This window comes from Oncorhynchus kisutch, linkage group LG4 (genome assembly GCF_002021735.2).
Source record: "Oncorhynchus kisutch isolate 150728-3 linkage group LG4, Okis_V2, whole genome shotgun sequence".
In the NCBI taxonomy this organism is placed as follows: domain Eukaryota; kingdom Metazoa; phylum Chordata; class Actinopteri; order Salmoniformes; family Salmonidae; genus Oncorhynchus; species Oncorhynchus kisutch.
Window position 1 is genome coordinate 76,996,461 of NC_034177.2, and position 27,750 is coordinate 77,024,210.

Sequence of the window (27,750 nt, forward strand, 5' to 3'; positions counted from 1 at the left end):
TTAGCCGTCACGGAATTAGCAGATATCAGATCAAAGCCGATGTGTGTGTCTCTCTCTCCCTCCCGCTCCGGGCACACACATTGCTGTGTGTTGTTTATCCCATAAGGGTCATCAGTAAACTTCAGAAAGTTCCACATGCTCTGTAAAGGGGACACAGAAGTCCAGTGAAATTAAAAGCAGAGAATTTCTGGGGTGTTTGGAGCCAGTATTGTGAGTATTAATGTTATTTAGAGCAATGCAGTGCTCACTCAAAGAACCCCTCTTGTTTCTGTGGTAATGAGAGAGTGTGTGTTATCCAGAAGAAGAGAAGACAATTAATGACATTATGAAAAGTGGAAGACTTGTCAAATTGCACAATCATTTTCTACACGTTTCAATATGTTAGATTTCACGCCTGATATAATATTATCCACTGTGGTGCAAAAGCTCAGTGTGCAAATTAAAACTGACATCAGCAAAACAATACAACTATTTACCTTGGATAATCTAACTGACATGCATACATTACATTACATGCATGTGAACATGTTCGTTGGGGACAAATTTGACCTTAAAAAGATCATTAAATAAAGCAAGGTAAGCATCAAATGAGCCGCACAAGACTAAAAGGAAATCCATCTGTTTTAAAAGTTTTCATAAATGAGTCATGGCATTAGCATAATGTGTAACTTTATTCAGTGTCTGAAACAAAAAAAATTCTAAAGAGCAAAATCTCACCTGTTAAGTAATTTCATATTCAGAAGCCTGCTTCATGCCTTTTGATCAGACCTAGGAAGCCAGGTATGTGCACTCTCTGGGCAATCAATGATATGAACTGATAAGTCCAATGAGTTGAATGAAGCCTCATTCAACATCTGCTATACAGGATCCACTTGGAGGTGTCATCTAGTGCCTGTTACTATTCATTACCTTGCATTTGAAACACTCTTCAAAGACTAACAACAGAATGTACAGCCTGATAGTACAGGGGTAAAGTAATATAATTAAGTTAAAATACTTTTCTTAAAAGGTCAAGATGGTCCTGTATGGCTCTGTTAGTAGAGTGTGGAGTTTACTGTGCCAGGATAGTGGTTTTGATTCCCGGGTACACCCATACAAAATGTAAGCATGCAAGACTGTTCGTCGCTTTGGATAAAAGCACCTTCTAAATGGCATATATTATTATTATTATTATTATATAAAATCACTGAAAAATGAATTTTCAAAAAGGACACCATTGAGACTTTACTTTCAGAACAATGGCTCAGATGAAGTGGTGTCCTTGATTATTCTGGGCCTCCAGGTAAAGTGACACTTGTAATGATTTTTATTTTTTATTTAACTAGGCAAGTCAGTTAAGAACAAATTCTTATTTTCAATGACGGCCTAGGAACAGTGGGTTAACTGCCTGTTCAGGGGCAGAACGACAGATTTGTACCTTGTCAGCTCGGGGGTTTGAACTTGCAACCTTCCGGTTACTCGTCCAACACTCTAACCACTAGGCTACCCTGCCACCCCATGATGGAGGCATAGCTATGAATATGGGCTTCTGATGGTACTACTCAGCTGTCTGATGATAGCACTCAGCTGTCTGATGGTACTACTCAGCTGTCTGATGGTACTACTCAGCTGTCTGATGGTACTACTCAGCTGTCTGATGGTACTACTCAGCTGTCTGATGATACTACTCAGCTGTCTGATGATACTACTCAGCTGTCTGATGATAGCACTCAGCTGTCTGATGGTACTACTCAGCTGTCTGATGGTACTACTCAGCTGTCTGATGGTACTACTCAGCTGTCTGATGATAGCACTCAGCTGTCTGATGATACTACTCAGCTGTCTGATGGTACTACTCAGCTGTCTGATGGTACTACTCAGCTGTCTGATGGTAGCACTCAGCTGTCTGATGGTACTACTCAGCTGTCTGATGGTACTACTCAGCTGTCTGATGGTACTACTCAGCTGTCTGATGGTACTACTCAGCTGTCTGATGGTACTACTCAGCTGTCTGATGGTACTACTCAGCTGTCTGATGGTACTACTCAGCTGTCTGATGGTACTACTCAGCTGTCTGATGGTACTACTCAGCTGTCTGATGGTACTACTCAGCTGTCTGATGGTACTACTCAGCTGTCTGATGGTACTACTCAGCTGTCTGATGGTACTACTCAGCTGTCTGATGGTACTACTCAGCTGTCTGATGGTAGCACTCAGCTGTCTGAGCCAACTGCCTGACTGATAATGTTCAGACATTTATTGTAGAAGTCAATTGTATGCTCAGAATGACTAGGATTAGTTCACGTGGCGATAGTTCCCTCAGTCGGACAGACCATAGTCTACAGACCACAGTCTAATTTGGCAAGTAGAGACGATCAACACAGAGAAGCCTCTGTGCTTGGGTCTGGGGAGAATATCTCTATCTGACACTGGTTAGGCGTCTGGGCAGAGTGCCGGTCAGATAGTCTTTAGGCGTCAGTGCAGAGTGCCTGTCACATAGTGTTTACGCGTCAGTGCAGAGTGCCGGTCAGATAGTGTTTAGGAGTCAGTGCAGAGTGCCGGTCAGATAGTGTTTATGTGTCAGTACAGGGTGTCTGATCCTCTCATGAAAAGAGGCTTGAGGGTAAAGGCTGGTAATGGCAGGTGGTGTGGCTGGTGGGACGCACTTGGTGGCTCCTTCATTAGGGCCTGCTAGCTGACACTGCTCCACTGTGAGGGCAACTCATTACCACACCAGCCTGGTCAGCTACTGACGACCAGCTTCCTCATTAGAATCAGCCATGATTACATTCTGGTAGGAAGTCATCTGAGCTGAACCACAGTACTGGTCCTCCAACAGCACAATGAACTAGACCAGCCTCCAGTGATAGGAAGTATTAGCATTAGTATAATTACTAAGTAGTAGTAGTAGTAGAATAAGTACATAGTAAAGCCATACAGTAATTGTAGAAGTATTAGTAGAAGTAGTAGTAGTAGTAGTAGTAGGCATACAGTAGCAATATCTCCATTAATAAAATGTAATGCCTCATCATCATTACTGTCACTATCATTATTAGTGTCATTGTGCTTGATAGTTCTGCCTTGTCACAACTGACATTAGCGGATGGTTAAATAATTAGCATGTAATGAGCCTGCAAAGTAAACATCAATCCACTCAAAGAGAGGGCGGTGTGTGCGCTACACTTCAGTCACCCTGATTCACTAGGCATAATTGGCACAATTAGTCTCTATAACCTACCCATTCACATCCCAGCTTACACATCCCACACGTCTGCATATCCTACATGTCCAACAAATCCGCACTGGCAGTGCTTCTAGGAAAGGCAGGGCCGGACTCACGATTTAGCAAAACAACATGATAAATGCTTTGACTCTTGATTGACTATGACATATTGGGTATACATCAAAGCCATGGTTATGACATTGGGTATCCATCTAAGTAGCATTTAAGTGGGGCTAAACATTTGATCCTACATAACCCTTTAAAGAGTAACTGCCTTTAAAAGCAACAAATCACTTAGAAAATTACCTTTGTGGCGTCGATTCAAGTCAGAAACAGTTATTCTAGTGCCAAAATTGACGAGATAGTGTCAATAGGATCATTTTTGTCAAAGTCAGTCTTGTCTAAAATGGAGATTGGAAAATCTGTGCATCATAACAGGTAAATGAAGGTTGGGTTTTGATTTGATGATGTCCATTTGCCCACTAACATGGGGTGAACAGCTGAGTTGATAGCTCTCTATCCAATAGTATAAACAGTGAAACAGACCTGACCAGCAGCTCCCTCTTTGTTTACATAAGACAACACGTTGTGCATTTCTGAACTTGAGAAACACTGCACCGAAGATGTAATGAGATGTAGATGTAACATTTCACAACTCGTGCGAGGGAAAAAAAGATCAAGCGCGAGTGTTCGTTCACGAAAAGCATTTGAGGATTATTTAAGATACTCTTTGAAGAGGTAGGGTTTCAGACGTTTTCGGAAGGGTGGGATGGCCAGGAGACCAGAGATGGCAGAACGGAGTGCTCAGGTTGGGATGTAGGGTTAGTCTGAAGGTAGGAATGGGCAGTTCCTCCTGCTGCTTCGTAGGCAGGTACAATGGTCTTGTAGTGGATGCGAGCTTCGACTAGAAGCCAGTAGAGTGGGCAGAGGAGAGGGGTGGACATGGGAGAACTTAGGAAGGTTGGTCAACAGGTGGGCTGCAGCATTCTGGATCATTTGCAAGAGTTTGATGGCACAAGCGGGGAGCCCAGCCAACAGCGAGTTGCTCATATGAGGTGAACGACAGCTTTGCTGATGACTCTGCCAGTTAGGATTCAAATCAGTCACACCTTCTCACATACGTCAAATACAGCTGTTATTCATCCTCCATGTCCACTGTGAAATCTGAATTAGAGAACGATCGACATGGATTTTTAGGTCAAATTTTTGGGGGTCAAGGTATGCCGATATCCGATATTTTAGGCTGATAATTCAATATCATTGAATTAGAGAATCTTTCAGACAACATTTCCCAGAGACAGCCATGTACACGTTAATGCATCATTTAAAAAAAAAGATTGAATCCTACTACACCGGGTCCGACGCTCGTCAGATGTGGGAAAGCTTGAAAACTATTACGGAATAAAAGGGGAAACCCAGCCACAAGCTGCCCAGTGACGTGAGCCTACCAGACGAGCTAAATGCCTTTTATGCTCGCTTCGAGGCAAGCAACACTGAAGCATGCATGAGAGCACTAGCTGTTCCGGACGACTGTGTGATCACTCTCTCTGTAGCCAATGTGAGCAAGACCTTTAACTTCTCTAGGGTAGGGGGCAGCATTTGGAATTTTGGATGAAAACATGCCCAAATTAAACTGCTTTCTACTCAGGCCCAGAAGATAGGGTATGCATATAATTGGTCGATTTGGATAGAAAACACTCTAAAGTTTCCAAAACTGTTTAAATAGTGTCTGTGAGTATGACAGAACTGATTTGGCAGGCGAAAACCATTCAGGAAGTAGGATTTTTTGTTGTTGTTGTAGTTTTCTATTCAATGCCATTACAGTATCCATTGACTTAGGACTCAAATTGCAGTTCCTATGCCTTACACTAGATGTCAACAGTCTTTAGAAATTGTTTCAGGCTTGTATTCTGAAAAATGAGGGAGTAAGAGCAGTCTGAATGAGTGGACCCTGCCGTGTCACAGAGCTTTTTAACGCGCGACCGAGAGAGTGCCTTTCTTCTTTACCTTTTAAATTGATGACGTTATTGTCCGGTTGAAATATTATCAATTATTTATGCTAAAAACAACCCGAGGATTGATTATGAACATTGTTTGAAATGTTTCTACAAACTTTACGGATACTATTTGGATTTTTTGTCTGCCTGTTGTGACTGCGTTTGAGCCTGTGGATTACTGAGAAAACGTGCAAACATATAAAGAGACTTTATCGAACAAAAGGAACATTTATTGAATAAATGAATGTCTTCTGAGTGCAGCCATATGAAGATCATCAAAGGTAAGTGATTAATTTTATCTCTATTTCTGACTTGTGTAACTCTTCTACTTGGCTGGTTACTGTTTGTAATGATTTGTCTGCTGGGCTATGTTCTCAAATAATCGTAAAGTATGCTTTCCCAGTAAAGCATTTTTGAAATCGGACACTGTGGTTGGATTCACAAGAAGTACATCTCTAAACCTATGTAAAATAGTTGTATCTTTTCTGAATTATTATAATGAGTATTTCTGTATTTGAATTTGGCGCTCTGCAATCTCACTGGATGTTGGCCATGTGGGATGCTAGAGTCCCACATACCCTAGAGAGGTTAAACAGGTAAAATTCACAAAGTCGCGGGGCCGGAAGGATTACCTTGACTTGTACTCAAAGAATGCGTGGACCAAGTGGCAAGTGTCGTCACTGACATTTTCAACCTCTCCCTGACCGAGTCTGTAATTCCTACATGTTTCAAACAGACCATCTTAGTCCCTGTGCCCAAGATAGCGAAGGTAACCTGCCTAAATGATTACCGCCCGTAGCACTCACGTCGGTAGCCATGAAGTGCTTTGAAAGGCTGGTCATGGCTCACATCAACACCATCATGCCAGAAACCATAGACCCACACCAATTCACATCCCGACCAAACAGAGCCACAGATGATGCAATCTCAATTTCACTCCACACTGCCCTTTCCCACCTGGACAAAAGGAACACCTACATGAGAATGCTGTTCATTGACTACAGCTCAGCCTTCAACACCATAGTACCCACAAAGCTCATCACTAAGCTAAAGACCCTGGGAGTAAACACCTCCCTCTGCAACTATATCCTGGACTTCCAGACACGCCGCCCCAGGTGGTAAGGGTAGCCAACAACACATCTGCCACGCTGTTCCTCAACACTGGGACCCATCAGGGGTTCGTGTTAGTCCCCTCCTGTACTCCCTGTTCACCCACGACTGCGTGGCCAAGCACGACTCCAACACCATCATTAAGTTTGCTGACGACACAACAGTGGTAGGCCTGATGAGATGAGACAGCCTATAGGGAGGTCAGAGACCTGGCGCCAGGACAACAAAGTGTGGTGCCAGGACAACAACCTCTCCCTCAATGAGCAAGACAAAGGAGCTGCTTGTGGACTATAGGAAAAGGTGGGCCGAACAGGCCCCCATTAACATAGACAGGGCTGAAGTGGAGCGGGTTGAGAGTTCCTTGGTGTCCACATCACCAACGAACTATCATGGTCCAAACACACCAAGTTGTGAAGAGGGCACGAAAAACATATTTTCCCCCTCAGGAGACTGAAAAGATTTGGCATGGGTCGCCAGATCCTCAAAAAGTTCTACAGCTTGCGTGTCCGGGCACGTCAACACAAGCCTTATTATTAAACTAATATTTGCGACAGGAGGTTGATTTGTCACTTTGTCAATTCATCCTTTTCTCAATACTGCACCATTCTGTTGGAGAATGAGCGAGCTTGTTGCTGGTGATTTTCCCAGCTAGATATTCTTTGGCATCGTGCAGTGCTCGTGGCTCAAGCGGTGAGCGGCATAGTAGCAGCCTTGCCATGTAGTGGGACTAATCGGTGAAGCCGATAGAGAAGGACTGGTAGCGGATAGACTAGAAAAGGTCACTATACCAGCTTGGCCGATTATCGGTCGTTTTCTAATTTGAATGGCATGCTAATAGATGATTTACAGCCACTGTTCTGTTTGATATAACAAGGTTTGATGAAAGGACACAGGAAACAAATGTCTTTCTAATGTAACATTGAGTATTTGTGTGCACCCTTGGCTGTGTTAGGGAGCAAATGGACAAGCTCATAATGACTTTGAACCCTCTCAACCGACGCAGTGGAATGATCAGGATACGGCATGTCCCTCAGGAGACACTGTCTGTAGCCAAACAGAGTTACACAGATAGACAGCTCTCGAGGTGACCATAGTGATGGAAGTGAATTCCGGACCCACGTCCCCCTGGTAAGTGTGGGTACACTGCACAACGAGGATGCCATCTAGTGCCCTCCTCACTTAGACATGATGCCTCATGCCAGTCAGCTGAACAGACACAATCTCTCGTGAATAACAGGAGACAGAGGGTGTACTGTGATTGATGCAGGCACATGTATTTAACCTTTCTAGAGCTGGTTAGAATCTGCAATTTGTGGTGGTAGTTTTAAACTAGGTAAGTGAAAGTAAAGCTTAAAAAAAAGTTTGCATTTGTTCTGATCAAATGCATACTTGATGGAGCATTGAGTTCCTGACCTAAGCAACTCTGACCACTAACATCAAGTTGCAATTGACAACCTCTCTCATAGAACTACACTAACTCATGACTACACTCAAATGGATTACTCTCTCTCTTATATAACTACACTAATTCATGACTACACTAAATTGGATTACTATCTCTCATAGAACTACACTAATTAATGACTACACTAAACTGGATTACTCTCTCTCTCTCATAGAACTACACTAATTCATGACTACACTAAACTGGATTACTCTCTCTCTCTCATAGAACTACACTAATTAATGACTACACTAAACTGGATTACTATCTCTCATAGAACTACACTAATTAATGACTACACTAAACTGGATTACTATCTCTCATATAGAATTACACTAATTCATGACTACACTAAACTGGATTACTATCCCTCATAGAACTACACTAATTAATGACTACACTAAACTGGATTACTATCTCTCATAGAACTAAACTAATTCATGACTACACTAAACTGGATTACTATCTCTCTCTCATAGAACTACACTAATTCATGACTACACTAAACTGGATTACTATCTCTCATAGAACTACACTAATTAATGACTACACTAAACTGGATTACTCTCTCTCTCTCTTATATAACTACACTAATTCATGACTACACTAAACTGGATTACTATCTCTCATAGAACTACACTAATTAATGACTACACTAAACTGGATTACTATCTCTCATATAGAATTACACTAATTCATGACTACACTAAACTGGATGACTATATCTCATAGAACTAAACTAATTCATGACTACACTAAACTGGATTACTATCTCTCATATAGAATTAAACTAATTCATGACTACACTAAACTGGATTACTATCTCTCATAGAACTAAACTAATTCATGACTAAACTCAACTGGATTACTATTGGAAGTGACAGTACTTGAACTTTGTTCCTAAACAGCTACACTTACAACCGTGGTTAGTGTACCAACTTCTACCGGATGATGTCAGCGAGAATCTGTTTTCAGTAAAACATTCCCCCCATGTACTTTAACTTGAAAAACCACCAATTTGCTGCAAATGATTAAAATCAATATGAGGCCAGTGGTCTGACATTGACATCTGGAGACAGAAGTCCCTCTAAACCCTGCTACCATCTCCAGCTACAAATCTGTAAAATCAAGTTTAGAGTCAGACAAAGCTGCAGTTGATTACTGCCATACGCCTGCCACACGCCTGCCACAGAGTAAATGGTACCATCTGCTTAGCCCACCCTCAGTGCAGGGCAAAGGTCACAGAGATGTGCAGTTGTGTGAGATACTGCAACTGACCAGGTGCGCACACGCCTGTGTGTTTGTGTGTGTGTGTGTGTGTGTGTTTGTGTAAAAAATGAAAGGGAAAAAATAGGACCACGGCAAGATCTGGAGGACGAAAATACAATAGAGACTCAAGTGGGGCTACAGAGGTGGGATACTTACAGTAACACGTTCCTCTGAGGGGGTTGCCAAGGTAACGGTTCTCGGAGTCGCAACTGCAACAATGGGAGAGAAAGAGAAAGGGGGGAGTAACAGAGAGGAGGGAGAGAGAGAGAGGGGGAGGTAAGAGAGGGGATAGAGAGAAGAATGGAAGACAGAAAACAATGAGCTTAACAAGAGATATGTCACTTTGCCAAAGACATCACAGTCCTATCACAGACTGTTAATAACATCATCCCTGAGGGTTATTTTGGGCCAGGGAGGAGTGTCCTGAGAAGTCGCTTGTAGAGGTGCTATCTGAGGTGACACTGCTGTGTGCTGCTTCAGGTGCTGTCCTCTCCCTGGTTATGATGAGGTGATTTCCCCTGACAGCCCTGTCTGACGATACCTCTCTGTTCTGCTCCGGGGCAGGAGCCATGTGTCTGTCTGTGTACTGGGCAGCAGGGGATTTAGTAAGCTACAGACAGCCCAGAACAACTTGAATGCTACTAAAAGAAGGGAGAGGGCAGCTAGGAACTAATAGAGGCTTGAAAAATATGATCCAAGTCACAAGTGGTCTTTAGCAACCCCAGTCAGGTGTGTGTAAAACTCAACAAATCCTTCATTTGACCCTGTTTGTCAAGCCAACCACTACAAGGACAATGTTCTGAAAAAGCAGGCAGGGAACTGAGGGCAGACTATGGGGAGTCGGAGTACCATGCATGAGGGTGATTGTGGTAGGTGGCATTTGATCATCTGGCTTGGTTTATGAGCCAGGGGTCATTACTGCAGTCCAAACACCCATGTTTATTGCCATAACCCAACTTCTACAAAACCCAGGGAGGTACCTTGGAAAGGGCAAGAGCGCGTAAAACCATCGCTTTGTAAATACATACTCCACCACTTTGACAAGCCTATCTAAACACATATGATACATTGTCAAATCTGCCCCTTGAGTCAATAAATGGATTCAGAGGTAATGGCTCTGTTTGCAAAGCTAGTCAGGCAGTGGATACTTAAGCAATAAGGCCCGGGGGGGGGGTGTGTGGTATATGGCCAACATAACATGCCTAAGGGCTGTTCGTATGCACCACACAACGCAGAGTGCCTGGATACAGCCCTTAGCCGTGGTATATTGTCCATATACCACAAACACCCGAGGTGCCTTATTGCTACTATAAACTGGTTACCAGTGTAATTAAAAAATGTATGTTTTGTCATACTCATGGTATACGGTCTGATATACCACGGCTGTCAATCAATCAGTATTCAGGGCTCGAACCAACCAGTTTATAAAGATAAATAATGTAGGCAACGGTCACTTCCCTGTGCTTATACATAACAAGACCTGAATTCCATTCAGTGGCTGGACAACCCTTGTTAGGAGGGTCATAAAGTAGCAGTAATGAATATTTCATAGCCAAAGACAGAGCTTTATTCATTATGTACGGTTCTTATAGAAGGCACTGTGAAAAACAACCCCACAAAACAGCTCAAGAGAACTTCAATTTGAACAGAGGCCACAGCAGAGTTATAAGGCCTTGTGAGTATAAGAGTTTGAAACCAATTTTATTCCACTTACACAAAGGCAAGGTCAAAACAAAAATATTTTCCAAACAATTATCTTTGTCCTCAGTAAATCTTAGGAAAATGACAGTAGTGTTAAGATGCACCAAGGGGACTTTAAAAGGGGCCCCACTCTCCGTCACCCCAGAGAACACTAACACTTAAACACGACACTCATCTTGGGGCTGTCTGATTAAGCAGCTTATCCTGTGGTAATGGTGCCAAGATGGAGGACCACCCTGGCCTCCTTCCACCAGTCTCTCTGCTGTCTGTCTGGCTGCCTCTCACTCAGAGAGAAAAGCACCACTGTCCTTAGGAACACTTCATCTGCTATTAAGCTGCCACAGTCTTGGCCACAGTAAAACTCAGACACACTGTGTGCCAGTGGACCCTCAGCATGGCTTTCTTTGTGAGCCGTAACAGAGGGCGTAAGGTTGGAGATTAAAGGTCGCTGTGGGCGTTTGCGTTTTAGTGTGACACACACACAGAGACAGAGAGAGTCTCTATGATGCGTCTGTTAGTGCAGCAGCTGCTGTCAGTAACAGGAGGAACATGCTGAGGTAAATGCTGAGCTGGGAGATTTAAAAAGCCAACTTCCCGTCTCACTCACACACACGGACCCACCTATGCCATGACCCCACTGGGCCAAACAGCGTGCCAGGCAGGGTGGCGGCAGAAGTGACAAAAATAAACCTCTGAAACGGAGTCTGTTTACTTCCTCTCCTTTGGGTCCTGGGTTCAAGGGGAAGACGTATAGAGCTTAGTTGTGAAGGGGAAGATGGAAAGGAAGGGGAGGCTGCTGAGTCTGTCTGTATGATATTAATTAGACACAGCCTCCTAAGAGGTGCATACCTTTGATTTCACACTTGTGCATAGACACATACAGTACAAACACACTCTCACAAACACTCAGAGTATTTGATCAGTAATCAAAACAAGCAAACCAACAAGGGACAGCAGGTAGCCTAGTGGTTAGAGCGTTGGGCCAGTAACCGAAAGGTTGCTAGATCTAATCCCCGAGCTGACAAGGTAAACATCTGTCGTTTTGCCCCTGAACAAGGCAGTTAACCCACTGTTCTTAGGCCGTCATTGTAAATAAGAATTTGTTCTTAACTGACTTGCCTAGTTAAAAAAAGGTTAAATAAAAAATTAAAAACCAAGGCCTAATATCACAATGCCAAGCGTTGGCTGGAGTGGGTTAAAGCTCCTCGATTTTATACACCTGTCAGGAATGGGTGTGGCTGAAATAGCCGAATCCACACATTTTTAGGGGTTCCACATACTTTTGTATATACAGTGCATTCGGAAAGTATTCAGACCCCTGGACTTTTTCCACATTTTACAGCCTTATTAAAAATGGATTCAATTGTTATTTCCCCCTCATCAATCTACACACAATACCCCATAATTACAAAGAAAAAACGTGATTTATTTTGCAAATTGGAATATCACATTTATATTAGTATTCAGACCCTTTACTGCCCCTTTTTTGTTGAAGCAGCGATTACAGCCTCAAGTCTTCTTGGGTATGACGCTTCAAGCTTGGCACACCTATATTTGGTGAGTTTCTCCCACTCTTCTCTGCAGATCCTCTCAAGCTCTGTCATGTTGTATGGAGAGCGTCGCTGCACAGCTATTTTCAGCTCTCTCCAGCGCTGAGCGCTCTGGAGCAAGTTTTCATCAAGGATCTCTCTGTACTTTGCTCCGTTTATAATTCCCTCGATCCTGACGAGTCTCCCAGTCCCTGCAGCTGAAAAACATCCCCACAGCATGAGGCTGCCACCACCATGCTTCACCATAGGGATGGTGTCAGGTTTCCTCCAGACGTGACGCTTGTCATTCAGGCCAAAGTGTTATATCTTGGTTTCATCAGACCAGAGAATCTTGTTTCTCATGGTCTGCTTGGTTTTTGCTCTGACATGCACTGTCAACTGTGATACCTTATATAAACAGGTGTGTGCCTTTCCAAATAATGTCCAATGAGTTGAATTTACCACAAGTAGACTCCAAACAATTTGTAGAAACAGCTGAAGGATGATCAATGGAAACAGGAAGCATCTGATCTCAATTTCGAGTCTCATAGCAAAGGGTCTGCATACTTATGTAACTAAGGTATGTTTCTTATTTTTAATACATTTACAAACATTTCTAAAAACCTGTTTTCGCTTTTTCATTATTAGGTAGTGTGTGTGGATGAATAAGATTTGTGTTTTATTTTTATACATTGTAGAATACGGCTGTAAGGTAACAAAATGTGGAAAAAGTCAAGGGGTCCGAATACTTTCAGATTGCGTTATACAATCACTGTTCTCAAAAAAGACTGCACCGCGTAGTGGTTTAGAGTAACCTTGGCATCAGATCAGAAAACCTACATTTCTTCTCCTTTCTTTGCACAGGAAAATGTAGCCTTTATTAGACACATTTCATGCAATTCTACTACACTTTATTCGGAGACATTAGCTGAATATTTTTTATCTATGACAAAAATGACAGGGTAGCCTACTCTGCTGACACTGACAAACAGATCAATAGAAACAATGTTGTCTGATTCATATCATCGGCCTACGAAAAGGGGAGACAAATACATCTGACCTGGAGGGGGAAATTATTGTCCAAAAACAAGCAAAGTGGCAGTGACCTAATGATAAAGACCGTGAATATGCACACGCAACGGGGATATGGTCGAAGTTCTCCGCTGGTGCCAATACTTTCCAATCAATTAAGTTCAGAATTTTGAGAAGTAAGACAGATTGGAGTCTTTTCATTGTCTTCTCTTTACAGCAATAGTCGTTTGTTTTCCAAACTTTTTTTCCGCTATTGAATTGTTAAATATTTTTTCTTAAGAAGCTAATGATCCTCTGTGGCCAAATCATGCTTTCCGGTGTAGTAGCCTATTCTGAATGATTTTAATCTTCAAATCGCATGCTGCGGCATCAGAGTTGCATGTTCTGTTAAGATGAATTACCTTAAGCTGAATGGTATTTCTGTCATTCTGAGAACAGTGGGTGGACACACAATGCATATGGTCCCAGTAAATTTCTTACACTTCAGGTAAATGAAAATGCTGCCGGTCAAATGTCCGGCTCCACACTTTCTTAACGGAAACCCTGACACACACACATATCTGCACATGCAAGCACGCACACACACTGAAATTGAAAACAGGGAAGCACTCCAGAGGTTGAAAAGCATCTTGCTGTGTGACAGGTGTTGAGATAAGAATATGAATTGGATTTCTTTCCTTCTTGTTCCAATTTGGCTGTGTGGCCTAGATCCACAGCCCTCCCCTGCCACTACAATGACCCTACAGTAACTACATAACCCACTAACCTAACCCCATGACCTCCCAACCTGGACACTGACCACTGAACCCACACACATAGCATCAGGCTTTATACCTTATTCCCCTGCTCTACGTGTGACTGGAAACCAATCATGTGTCCCGCCTCGCACCATGTGCCCAGCTCCTGGCAATCAGACATAGGCAACGGTGCAGAGACAACCAAGACTTCACAAAATGGGACAAACACCAAATTGAGACTCTGCACGCAGAATTCTTCAAAAATATCCTCCGTGTACAACGTAGAACACCAAATAATGCATGCAGAGCAGAATTAGGCCGATATCCACTAATTATCAAAATCCAGAAAAGAGCCGTTAAATTCTATAACCACTTAAAAGGAAGTGGATCCCAAACCTTCCACAACAAAGCCATCACCTACAGAGAGATGAACCTGGAGAAGAGTCCCCTAAGCAAGCTGGTCCTGGGGCTCTGTTCACAAACACAAACACACCCTACAGAGCCCCAGGACAGCAGCACAATTAGACCCAACCAAATCATGAGAAAACAAAAAGGTAATTACTTGACACATTGGAAAGAATTAACAAAAAAACAGAGCAAACTAGAATGCTATTTGGCCCTACACAGAGAGTACACAGCGGCAGAATACCTGACCACTGTGACTGACCCAAAATTAAGGAAAGCTTTGACTATGTACAGACTCAGTGAGCATAGCCTTGCTATTGAGAAAGGCCGCCGTAGGCAGACATGGCTCTCAAGAGAACACAGGCTATGTGCTCACTGTCCACAAAATGAGGTGGAAACTGAGCTGCACTTCCTAACCTCCTGCCCAATGTATGACCATATTAGAGAGACATATTTCCCTCAGATTACACAGATCCACAAAGAATTCAAAAACAAATCCAATTTTGATAAACTCCCATATCTACTGGGTGAAATACCACAGTGTGCCATCACAGCAGCAAGATTTGTGACCTGTTGCCATGAGAAAAAGGGCAACCAGTGAAGAACACACACCATTGTACAGTGCCTTGCGAAAGTATTCGGCCCCCTTGAGACACACAGAGACAGAGAGAGACACAGAGAGAGAGAGACACAGAGAGACAGAGAGAGAGACAGAGAGAGAGAGACACAGAGAGAGAGAGAGAGAGAGAGAGAGAGAGAGAGAGAGAAATGTGTGCGAGTGGACCTGCATGGGTCCTTTTTTCTCTCTTTTTCATCTTGCAAGTGGAAATGAAGGAAGGACACAATGAATTATATTTACACTCTCCTTCTGTATTTGGACAGTTAATTTGGCCCTATACTCCAGCATTTTGGATTTGAGATGAAATGTTTCATATGAGGTGACAGTAGAGAATGTCACCTTTTATTTGAGTGTATTTTTATACATACAGTATCTGTTTAACCGTTTAGAAATGAAAGCACTTAATGTACAGTACCTACACTGAACAAACATATAAACACAATGTAAAGTGTTGATCCCATGCTTCATGTGCTGAAACAAAATATCCCAGACATGTTCCATAACCACAAAAATGTTATTTCTCTCAAATGTTGTGGACAAATGTTTTATATCTCTGTTAGTGAGCATTTCTCCTTTGCCAAGATATTCCATCCACCTGACAGGTGTGGCATATCAAGAAGCTGACTAAATAGCCATGATCATTACACAGGTGCACCTTGTCCTGGGGACAAAATGTGCAGTTTTGTCACAAGGCAACAGATGTCTCAAAATTTGAGGCTTGGGATTTAAAAATATGAAACAGAAAAAACAAACAATTGTTTGAGGAAAATAACTTCTAAATACAAGGTTCTCTTGTATCATGATGGGTATGGACACGTGGGCTACATCATGGAGGAGGTTTTACACACATCCAAAGCATGGCTAAAATAATGTAGGCCTGCCTACAATAAATGTTTATCAAATCAATATTGGTCACATACACGTGTTAAGCAGATGTTATTGCGGGTGTAGTGAAATGCTTGTAACAGAGACAGCATACATACCTACAGTGCATTCGAAAGTATTCAGACCCCTTCACTCTTTCCACATTTTGTTACGTTACAGCCTTATTCTAAAATGGATTCAACTTTTTTGGGGCTGTCCCTGACTAAAAAGATCTCGGTTGACCAAGAGTTGTCTGTTCTTTGGACCAATCGATTGGTTGACATTTTTTTATTACATTTTTTTTCCCATATATTGACAGATCCTATGTGTTTAATCAAATCAACTATATTCACTGAGCTTGTCTGATGCTTTAAGCACACGGTTTTATTAAATAATAAAGACACACAAATGACTAGAGGGAGTCCGACCAACAATTGACTTGATTGTGCTGGGCCGGGCTCAGACTTGCTGAGCTGTGTAAAAAATGTTTTTTAAAGACAGCAAGTGACTATCTAACTAGCACCCGTTGTCTCCCTCTCCTCCCTCCTGCAGCGACCACCACAGAACATCAACAGTGTTTATCGCGCTGTCCGTGTTGCTGAAGCTGCAACATAATTACAGTAATTTATGACTTAAATGTTCTGCTTTCGAAATCCCTCATTTGTTTAGGAAAACATTCCCTAGTCCCTCAACCCTTGCTCTCTTTACGTGACATGTATGCATCGTATGCACGTGACCAAAGACCTATTCACACGGGACTAGTATTACTAGAGAACGTTGGTTGTAAGTATTCCTCCAGAATGTCAGTTATTCCAAAGAATGATTCGGACGGGATTCGTTTTTTTCCCAAACTTCCCCATGTCACATAATTCTGCATTTTTTTCCCAATAAATTGAAAATTATGACAAAAGCCTGGAGGTTTTTATTCTAGGCGTGAAGATACATGTCCAAGTGATAGGGCCACAGTGATAACTCCAGCTTGGTTCCCAGGTTTCTAAACCATACCAAACAATCTTTCCTATAGTGTGGGACCATATATAGACAGGTGTTTGCCTTTCCAAATCATGGCCAATCAATTAGATTTACCACAGGTTACTCCAATCAAGTTGTAGAAACACCTCAAGAATGATCAATGAAAACAGGATGCACCTGACCGCAACTTTGAGTCTCATAGCAAAGGCTCTGAATACATATATAAAAATGTCTGTTCTTAATTTGTTTTCGCTTTGGTATTGTGTGTAGGTTAGGGTGGTATTGTGTGTAGGTTAGGGTGGTATTGTGTGTAGGTTAGGGTGGTATTGTGTGTAGGTTAGGGTGGTATTGTGTGTAGGTTAGGGTGGTATTGTGTGTAGGTTAGGGTGGTATTGTGTGTAGGTTAGGGTGGTATTGTGTGTAGGTTAGGGTGGTATTGTGTGTAGGTTAGGGCGGTATTGTGTGTAGGTTAGGGCGGTATTGTGTGTAGGTTAGGGTGGTATTGTGTGTAGGTTAGGGCGGTATTGTGTGTAGGTTAGGGCGGTATTGTGTGTAGGTTAGGGTGGTATTGTGTGTAGGTTAGGGTGGTATTGTGTGTAGGTTAGGGTGGTATTGTGTGTAGGTTAGGGTGGTATTGTGTGTAGGTTAGGGTGGTATTGTGTGTAGGTTAGGGTGGTATTGTGTGTAGGTTAGGGTGGTATTGTGTGTAGGTTAGGGCGGTATTGTGTGTAGGTTAGGGTGGTATTGTGTGTAGGTTAGGGCGGTATTGTGTGTAGGTTAGGGGTGGTATTGTGTGTAGGTTAGGGTGGTATTGTGTGTAGGTTAGGGTGGTATTGTGTGTAGGTTAGGGTGGTATTGTGTGTAGGTTAGGGTGGTATTGTGTGTAGGTTAGGGTGGTATGTGTGTAGGTAGGGTGTATTGTGTGTAGGTTAGGGTCGGTATTGTGTGTAGGTTAGGGCGGTATTGTGTGTAGGTTAGGTGGTATTGTGTGTAGGTTAGGGCGGTATTGTGTGTAGGTTAGGGCGGTATTGTGTGTAGGTTAGGGTGGTATTGTGTGTAGGTTAGGGTGGTATTGTGTGTAGGTTAGGGTGGTATTGTGTGTAGGTTAGGGTGGTATTGTGTGTAGGTTTAGGGTGGTATTGTGTGTAGGTTAGGGTGGTATTGTGTGTAGGTTAGGGTGGTATTGTGTGTAGGTTAGGGTGGTATTGTGTGTAGGTTAGGGTGGTATTGTGTGTAGGTTAGGGTGGTATTGTGTGTAGGTTAGGGTGGTATTGTGTGTAGGTTAGGGTGGTATTGTGTGTAGGTTAGGGTGGTATTGTGTGTAGGTTAGGGTGGTATTGTGTGTAGGTTAGGGTGGTATTGTGTGTAGGTTAGGGTGGTATTGTGTGTAGGTTAGGGCGGTATTGTGTGTAGGTTAGGGCGGTATTGTTGTAGGTTAGGGCGGTATTGTGTGTAGGTTAGGGTGGTATTGTGTGTAGGTTAGGGTGGTATTGTGTGTAGGTTAGGGTGGTATTGTGTGTAGGTTAGGGCGGTATTGTGTGTAGGTTAGGCGGTATTGTGTGTAGGTTAGGGCGGTATTGTGTGTAGGTTAGGGCGGTATTGTGTGTAGGTTAGGGCGGTATTGTGTGTAGGTTAGGGTGGTATTGTGTGTAGGTTAGGGTGGTATTGTGTGTAGGTTAGGGTGGTATTGTGTGTAGGTTAGGGTGGTATTGTGTGTAGGTTAGGGTGGTATTGTGTGTAGGTTAGGGTGGTATTGTGTGTAGGTTAGGGTGGTATTGTGTGTAGGTTAGGGTGGTATTGTGTGTAGGTTAGGGTGGTATTGTGTGTAGGTTAGGGTGGTATTGTGTGTAGGTTAGGGTGGTATTGTGTGTAGGTTAGGGTGGTATTGTGTAGGTTAGGGTGGTATTGTGTGTAGGTTAGGGTGGTATTGTGTTAGGTTAGGGTGGTATTGTGTGTAGGTTAGGGTGGTATTGTGTGTAGGTTTAGGGTGGTATTGTGTGTAGGTTAGGGTGGTATTGTGTGTAGGTTAGGGTGGTATTGTGTGTAGGTTAGGGTGGTATTGTGTGTAGGTTAGGGTGGTATTGTGTGTAGGTTAGGGTGGTATTGTGTGTAGGTTAGGGTGGTATTGTGTGTAGGTTAGGGCGGTATTGTGTGTAGGTTAGGGCGGTATTGTGTGTAGGTTAGGGCGGTATTGTGTGTAGGTTAGGGCGGTATTGTGTGTAGGTTAGGGCGGTATTGTGTGTAGGTTAGGGCGGTATTGTGTGTAGGTTAGGGTGGTATTGTGTGTAGGTTAGGGTGGTATTGTGTGTAGGTTAGGGTGGTATTGTGTGTAGGTTAGGGTGGTATTGTGTGTAGGTTAGGGTGGTATTGTGTGTAGGTTAGGGTGGTATTGTGTGTAGGTAGGGTGGTATTGTGTGTAGGTTAGGGTGGTATTGTGTGTAGGTTAGGGTGGTATTGTGTGTAGGTTAGGGCGGTATTGTGTGTAGGTTAGGGCGGTATTGTGTGTAGGTTAGGGCGGTATGTGTGTAGGTTAGGGCGGTATGTGTGTAGGTAGGGCGGTATTGTGTGTAGGTTAGGGCGGTATTGTGTGTAGGTTAGGGTGGTATTGTGTGTAGGTTAGGGTGGGTATTGTGTGTAGGTTAGGGTGGTATTGTGTGTAGGTTAGGGTGGTATTGTGTGTAGGTTAGGGTGGTATTGTGTGTAGGTTTAGGGTGGTATTGTGTGTAGGTTAGGGCGGTATTGTGTGTAGGTTAGGGTGGTATTGTGTGTAGGTTAGGGTGGTATTGTGTGTAGGTTAGGGTGGTATTGTGTGTAGGTTAGGGGTGGTATTGTGTGTAGGTTAGGGTGGTATTGTGTGTAGGTTAGGGTGGTATTGTGTGTAGGTTAGGGGGTATTGTGTGTAGGTTAGGGTGGTATTGTGTGTAGGTTAGGGTGGTATTGTGTGTAGGTTAGGGTGGTATTGTGTGTAGGTTAGGGTGGTATTGTGTGTAGGTTAGGGTGGTATTGTGGTGGGATTGTGGTAGGTTAGGGCGGTATTGTGTGTAGGTTAGGGCGGTATTGTGTGTAGGTTAGGGTGGTATTGTGTGTAGGTTAGGGTGGTATTGTGTGTAGGTTAGGGTGGTATTGTGTGTAGGTTAGGGCGGTATTGTGTGTAGGTTAGGGTGGTATTGTGTGTAGGTTAGGGGTGGTATTGTGTGTAGGTTAGGGGTGGTATTGTGTGTAGGTTAGGGTGGTATTGTGTGTAGGTTAGGGCGGTATTGTGTGTAGGTTAGGGCGGTATTGTGTGTAGGTTAGGGCGGTATTGTGTGTAGGTTAGGGCGGTATTGTGTGTAGGTTAGGGCGGTATTGTGTGTAGGTTAGGGCGGTATTGTGTGTAGGTTAGGGCGGTATTGTGTGTAGGTTTAGGGTGGTATTGTGTGTAGGTTAGGGTGGTATTGTGTGTAGGTTAGGGTGGTATTGTGTGTAGGTTAGGTTGGTATTGTGTGTAGGTTAGGTTGGTATTGTGTGTAGGTTAGGTTGGTATTGTGTGTAGGTTAGGGCGGTATTGTGTGTAGGTTAGGGCGGTATTGTGTGTAGGTTAGGTTGGTATTGTGTGTAGGTTAGGGTGGTATTGTGTGTAGGTTAGGGCGGTATTGTGTGTAGGTTAGGGCGGTATTGTGTGTAGGTTAGGTTGGTATTGTGTGTAGGTTAGGGTGGTATTGTGTGTAGGTTAGGGCGGTATTGTGTGTAGGTTAGGTTGGTATTGTGTGTAGGTTAGGTTGGTATTGTGTGTAGGTTAGGGCGGTATTGTGTGTAGGTTAGGTTGGTATTGTGTGTAGGTTAGGGTGGTATTGTGTGTAGGTTAGGGTGGTATTGTGTGTAGGTTAGGGTGGTATTGTGTGTAGGTTAGGGCTGACCCCATTTAGTTGACTAGTCGATTGTTTGGTCAATAGGCTGTTGGTCGACCGAGATCTCTTTAGTCGAGTCTTTAGGCGCCTTTTCCCAGATTATGTTGCTATGTGCATAATAGCAAAGTTAACCAGCATATTGGTGTTGAGAACAATGCCGGAGGCAGCAGCAGAATGAGGAGATGAGAAAATAGCCCTTGGCTTATTGTAAAAAAAAAGTGAGGAGAGAGAAAACCCGAACTTAATTAGATCTATAATCAATAGTTTAACTGTTAAATGTGCTTGGCTTTATAAATCATCAATATTTCTAAATAAACAAAGTCAGATCCTGCTTCGATTGCCTGTTTGAGTGTTCGTTTAATAGCATACCAATTCCGGAAGCACCAAATCTCACGCAGCAACATGTCAAGTAAACAATTTCACAAATGTGGCTGTTTTTAATATTTGCTTTGCTGTAATAAAGGCTTTAGAACATTCAGTCAAAGAAATAATCATAAATCATGTAGCAGATATAGGATATGGTAGAAAGAGTGTGGCCTTTTCGTGGACCAGCCTCGATTTGGTCCAAACATAGACGTCTATAAGTACAGAGAGATCCTTGATGAAAACCTGGTCCAAAGTGCTCAGAACCTCAGACTGGGGTGAAGATTCACCTTCCAACAGGACAAAAACCCTAAGCACACAGCCAAGACAACGCAGGAGTGGCTTCAGGGCAAGTCTCTGAATGTCCTTGAGTGTCTCAGCCAGAACCCGGACTTGAACCCGATCGAACATCTCTGGAGAGAGTTGAAAATAGCTGTGCAGCAACGCTCCCCATCCAACCTGACAGATCTTGAGAGGATCTGCAGATAAGAATGGGAGAAACTTCCCAGATACAGGGGTGGCAAGCTTGTAGCGTCATACCCAAGAAGACTCGAGGCTGTACCCGCTGCCAAAAGTGCTTCAGAGTAAAGGGTCTGAATACTAATATAAATGTGATATTTCAGTTGCTTATTTTTAATAAATTAGCAAAGATTTCAAAAAAACGTATTTTTGCTTTGTCATTATGGGGTATTGTGTGTAGATTGATGAGAAAAAAAATACATGTAATCCATTTTAGAATAAGGCTGTAACAAAATGTGGAAAATGTCAAGGGGTCTGAATACTTCCCGAATGCACTGTAGATAAAACGGGAATGTCAGTTCACTTTTGCTCCTCTCAAACTTGATGTTTTAATAAAGCTTCGATGATTAAGATCCATTTCCAAGAGGTCTCACAAGCTAAACACATTATCAACGGTCTTGACTAGCATACTTCATTACATTTGGCAGGACAAAAGAAAACTGCCTTCATTGAGCGGAGGGGAGGCTATGCTTAATTTTTAACCAAATAAAATAACAAATTCTTATTTATAATGACGGTCTACACTGGCCAAACCCTAACCCAGACGACGCTGGGCCAATTGTGCACTACCTTATGATACAGCCTGGAATCGAACCAGGGTCTGTATTGACGCCTCTAGCACTGAGATGCAGTGTCGTAGACCGCTGCACCACTTGGGAGCCATATAAGACAAGTAAATTGCCGAACCTGGCGTTAAGGCTGGAAAATGCCAGTGCGACAGTTTTTACATGACAAAATTGCAAACTAATGTGCGTTTGACACTAACCTCCTTAACGCCAACCGAATATAGAACCCTAAATGCACTATGCATTAGGTGGGTTGATTGCTGTAAAACAATAACACAATGACGGTAGTGACTGGCCATTAATGCTTATCACTTATTAATCATAATTCATTCACATTCATTCACGTGACTTTAATATCACTATTGTAGGAGTTATTCAAAGTAAATAAGGCATACTTTTATGACTGCTGAATACCAACTATCAATCACTTAGATCATGCATTCAGGCTCACGAAGCAACTGTTTTCTATCCCTCTCAATCTCGCATTCTCTTCTCAGTCACCGTGTCTGCTCCCCACCGTTGTCTCTTCTCAGTCACCGTGTCTGCTCCACACCGTTGTCTCTTCTCAGTCACCGTGTCTGCTCCACACCGTTGTCTCTTCTCAGTCACCGTGTCTGCTCCACACCGTTGTCTCTTCTCAGTCACCGTGTCTGCTCCACACCATTGTCTCTTCTCAGTCACCGTTGTCTCTTCTCAGTCACAGTGTCTGCTCCACACCGTTGTCTCTTCTCAGTCACCGCGTCTGTTCCACACCATTGTCTCTTCTCAGTCACAGGGTCTGCTCCACACCATTGTCTCTTCTCAGTCACCGTGTCTGCTCCACACCATTGTCTTTTCTCAGTCACCGTGTCTGTTCCACACCATTGTCTTTTCTCAGTCACCGTGTCTGCTCCACACCGTTGTCTCTTCTCAGTCACCGTGTCTGCTCCACACCGTTGTCTCTTCTCAGTCACTGTGTCTGCTCCACACCGTTGTCTCTTCTCAGTCACCGTGTCTGCTCCACACCGTTGTCTCTTCTCAGTCACTGTGTCTGCACCACACCGTTGTTTCTTCTCAGTCACAGTGTCTGCACCACACCGTTGTCTCTTCTCAATCACCGTGTCTGCTCCACACCGTTGTCTCTTCTCAGTCACAGGGTCTGCTCCACACCGTTGTCTCTTCTCAGTCACAGGGTCTGCTCCACACCGTTGTCTCTTCTCAGTCACCGTGTCTGCTCCACACCGTTGTCTCTTCTCAGTCACCGTGTCTGCTCCACACCGTTGTCTCTTCTCAGTCACCGTGTCTGCTCCACACCGTTGTCTCTTCTCAGTCACAGTGTCTGCTCCACACCGTTGTCTCTTCTCAGTCACCGTGTCTGCTCCACACCGTTGTCTCTTCTCAGTCACCGTGTCTGCTCCACACCGTTGTCTCTTCTTAGTCACCATGTCTGCTCCACACCGTTGTCTCTTCAGTCACCGTGTCTTCTCCACACCGTTGTCTCTTCAGTCACCGTGTCTTCTCCACACCGTTGTCTCTTCTCAGTCACCGTGTCTGCTCCACACCGTTGTCTCTTCTCAGTCACCGTGTCTGCTCCACACCCTTGTCTCTTCTCAGTCACCGTGTCTGCTCCACACCGTTGTCTCTTCTCAGTCACCGGGTCTGCTCCACACCGTTGTTTCTTCTCAGTCACCGTGTCTGCTCCACACCGTTGTCTCTTCTCAGTCACCGTGTCTGCTCCACACTATTGTCTCTTCTCAGTCACCGTGTCTGCTCCACACCATTGTCTCTTCTCAGTCACCGTGTCTGCTCCACACCATTGTCTCTTCTCAGTCACCGTGTCTGCTCCACACCGTTGTCTCTTCTCAGTCACCGTGTCTGCTACACACCGTTGTCCCTTCTCAGTCATCGCGTCTGCTCCACACCGTTGTTTCTTCTCAGTCCCCGTGTCTGTTCCACACCGTTGTCTCTTCTCAGTCACTGTGTCTGCTCCACACCGTTGTTTCTTCTCAGTCACAGTGTCTGCACCACACCGTTGTCTCTTCTCAATCACCGTGTCTGCTCCACACCGTTGTCTCTTCTCAGTCACAGGGTCTGCTCCACACCGTTGTCTCTTCTCAGTCACAGGGTCTGCTCCACACCGTTGTCTCTTCTCAGTCACCGTGTCTGCTCCACACCGTTGTCTCTTCTCAGTCACCGTGTCTGCTCCACACCGTTGTCTCTTCTCAGTCACCGTGTCTGCTCCACACCATTGTCTCTTCTCAGTCACCGTGTCTGCTCCACACTGGCGTCTCTTCACAGTCACAGTGTCTGCTCCACACCGTTGTCTCTTCTCAATCACCGTGTCTGCTCCACACCGTTGTCTCTTCTCAGTCACAGGGTCTGCTCCACACCGTTGTCTCTTCTCAGTCACAGGGTCTGCTCCACACCGTTGTCTCTTCTCAGTCACCGTGTCTGCTCCACACCGTTGTCTCTTCTCAGTCACCGTGTCTGCTCCACACCGTTGTCTCTTCTCAGTCACCGTGTCTGCTCCACACCATTGTCTCTTCTCAGTCACCGTGTCTGCTCCACACTGGCGTCTCTTCACAGTCACAGTGTCTGCTCCACACCGTTGTCTCTTCTCAGTCACCGTGTATGCTCCACACTGCCGTCTCTTCACAGTCACCATGTCTGCTCCACACCGTTGTCTCTTCTCAGTCACCGTGTCTGCTCCACACTGGCGTCTCTTCACAGTCACAGTGTCTGCTCCACACCGTTGTCTCTTCTCAGTCACCGTGTCTGCTCCACACTGCCGTCTCTTCACAGTCACAGTGTCTGCTCCACACCGTTGTCTCTCCTCAGTCACCGTGTCTGCTCCACACTGCCGTCTCTTCACAGTCACAGTGTCTGCTCCACACCGTTGTCTCTTCTCAGTCACCGTGTCTGCTCCACACCGTTGTCTCTTCTCAGTCACAGGGTCTGCTCCACACCGTTGTCTCTTCTCAGTCACAGTGTCTGCTCTACACCGTTGTCTCTTCTCAGTCACCGTGTCTGCTCCACACCATTCTTATTATAGCTCAGTGCTCGGCACAGACCAGACAAGTTTAAACGGGCGTGCAATGAATTTTGGTCGTTGTAGTTAATTACCTAGTTAATCACATTTTCTGCACTAAACTATGTTGAATATTGGTCTGTTGGAAACTCCCTACAACTAATCGCACAGTGCAGGCTTGATCTGATTTATTTGTAGAGAAACTGCACATTGAGCTCACAGGGGAAAAAAACGAATGAAAGGGAATTAAAATAATTGAACTGACATCGGTCAATTTGTTGTTTAAAAACACTTCAAAATTGAACCTGACAATGCCATGACTAAGAAAAATCATGAATGAATCATAAAATAACAATAAGTGAGATGCCGTTCAGAGGCTACAACAAAACAAGCTAAACTCTAACCATTACCAATAACATGGGAGGGGTAGCATATTTCGGGGGGTATCATATTTTTGCCTCTAACCTTCTCACTCATCATTAGTCATGATGCATTCATGATTATCCATAATCATGGTAGCATCCACGTGAATATAGAGATGTTCAGAAACATCTTCTATTCTTACCTAGAACAAAAGTGACTCCAAAATTGCACAAGACATTATTCACCATTCAGTTCCTATTGGACAGAACATAATCCAAAACAGAACCAAAACAAACCACTAATACATCCAACAAGTTGTGCAAGGAATATGGGACCAAATACTCAACTTTGGACTATTTCAATACACTATATGTGAATTTTTCCAAATACTTATGACATCTTCAAATGGGGGGACTAGATACAGTTGAAGTCAGATGTGTACATACACCTTAGCCAAATACATTTAAACTCAGTTTTTCACAATTCCTGACATTTAATTCTAGTAAAAATCCTCATGAGCCATCTATTTTGTGAAGTGTACCAATCCCTCCTGCAGCAAAGCACTCCCACAACATGATGCTGCCACCCCTGTGCTTCACTGTTGGGATGGTGTTCTTCAGCTTGCAAGCCTCCCCTTTCCCTCCAAACATAATGATGGTCATTCCCCATGTGCAGTTGCAAACCGTAGTCTGGCTTTTTATGGCAGTTTTGGAGCAGTGGCTTCTTCCTCGCTGAGCGGCCTTTCAGGTTATGTCGATATAGGACTCGTTTTACTGTGGATATAGATACATTTGTACCCGTTTCCTCCAGCATCTTCACAAGGTGCCTTGCTGTTGTTCTGGGATTGATTTGCACTTTTCGCACAAAAGTACGTTCATCTCTAGGAGACAGAACACGTCTCCTTCCAAATGTTTAAAGGCACAGTCAACTTAGTGTATGTAAACCTCTGACCCACTGGAATTGTGATACAGTGAATTATAAGTGAAATAATCTGTCTGTAAACAATTGTTGGGAAAATGACTTGTGTCATGCAGAAAGTAGATGTCCTAACCGACTTGCCAAAACTATAGTTTGTTAACAAGAAATGTGTGGAGTGGTTGAAAAATGAGTTTTAATTAATCCAACCTAAGTGGATGTAAACTTCTGACTTCAACTGTACATAAAATGGTAAAACAGATATGTATGAAAATACCCTCAAATAAAACCTTACATTCTGTACTAAAATGCTGGGGCATAGATCCAAATATTTAGCTTTTGCTTCAATGTCCTAATACATTTGGAGAAGAGTGTAAAATATGTGTATGTGCCCCAGCTCGTTCGTGTTCGTGTGTGTGTAGCCTTTGTACAGTGGGCCAGCAAGCTTGATGTCCACACTGCAGATCTAAGCAGACAAAGGCACTGTGAGCTAACGCTGGAGCAAAGGACAAACGGCCCCCCCAGAGAATGAATAACACAACCACTCCTGGCCTTGCTTACTCTTATTTGACATTTCAGAGAACATAACACACACACACACAAGGCTGACAAACACACACACACTCACTATACTTACATCTACAAAGATAAACTAATACATCACAAGCACACACAAGTAAAACCACACTCTCAAGCACCACACACACACACACACACACAGTTTCAGTCTGGCATTCTCAGAGGAACCATGCTCTTGCTAATGGTTCCTTTATTGCAGCCAGTCAGAGTGTGCACATCTGCTGAAGCAGAGGGACGGGGGCCTTACCGCCAGCCCAGGGGAAATCGATCGTTCATAATCAAAATGGCAAATAAATGTCTTCCATTACACACAGCCATTTTGAAAAAGCTCTCTGGAAAAAATAAATAATAGTTTTGACGGCGAAAGCATTTGATGGGAAGCGTACGTGACAAATCAAGGAGTCGCACAGCGCAGGCAGTGCAGGGAACAAATAGAAATACACGCAGGAAGTCAACTGCTCCCACTCACAACACTTCAAGACTGAGTGAAGGACGACTAATGAATATGGGAAAGCGGGAATGAGGGAAATTATTTTCCCAAGTTGCTGACAAATGTCAAAATTTGTGGAAAACAGTGACCGTCCACGTTCACCATTCCCCAACTTTTCCGATTTGAGTGTCATTCCGAGTTTTGCGGGTCAAAAACAACAGTTGTGCCATGCATGGTTTA

At 43.7% G+C, this 27,750-nt stretch overlaps 1 protein-coding gene across 2 annotated transcripts in view; it reads right to left on the bottom strand.

Annotated features, from left to right (window-relative positions):
* The window catches only part of LOC109890014 (attractin-like protein 1), a 313,206-nt gene that overhangs the window by 151,477 nt on the left and 133,979 nt on the right, over window positions 1–27,750 (bottom strand). For both annotated transcript variants that reach the window (XM_031823665.1, XM_020481961.2), the window contains one exon: window positions 9,179–9,231. In XM_031823665.1, coding sequence (XP_031679525.1) covers window positions 9,179–9,231 — 53 coding nt within the window. The remainder of the gene's footprint in view (window positions 1–9,178; window positions 9,232–27,750) is intronic.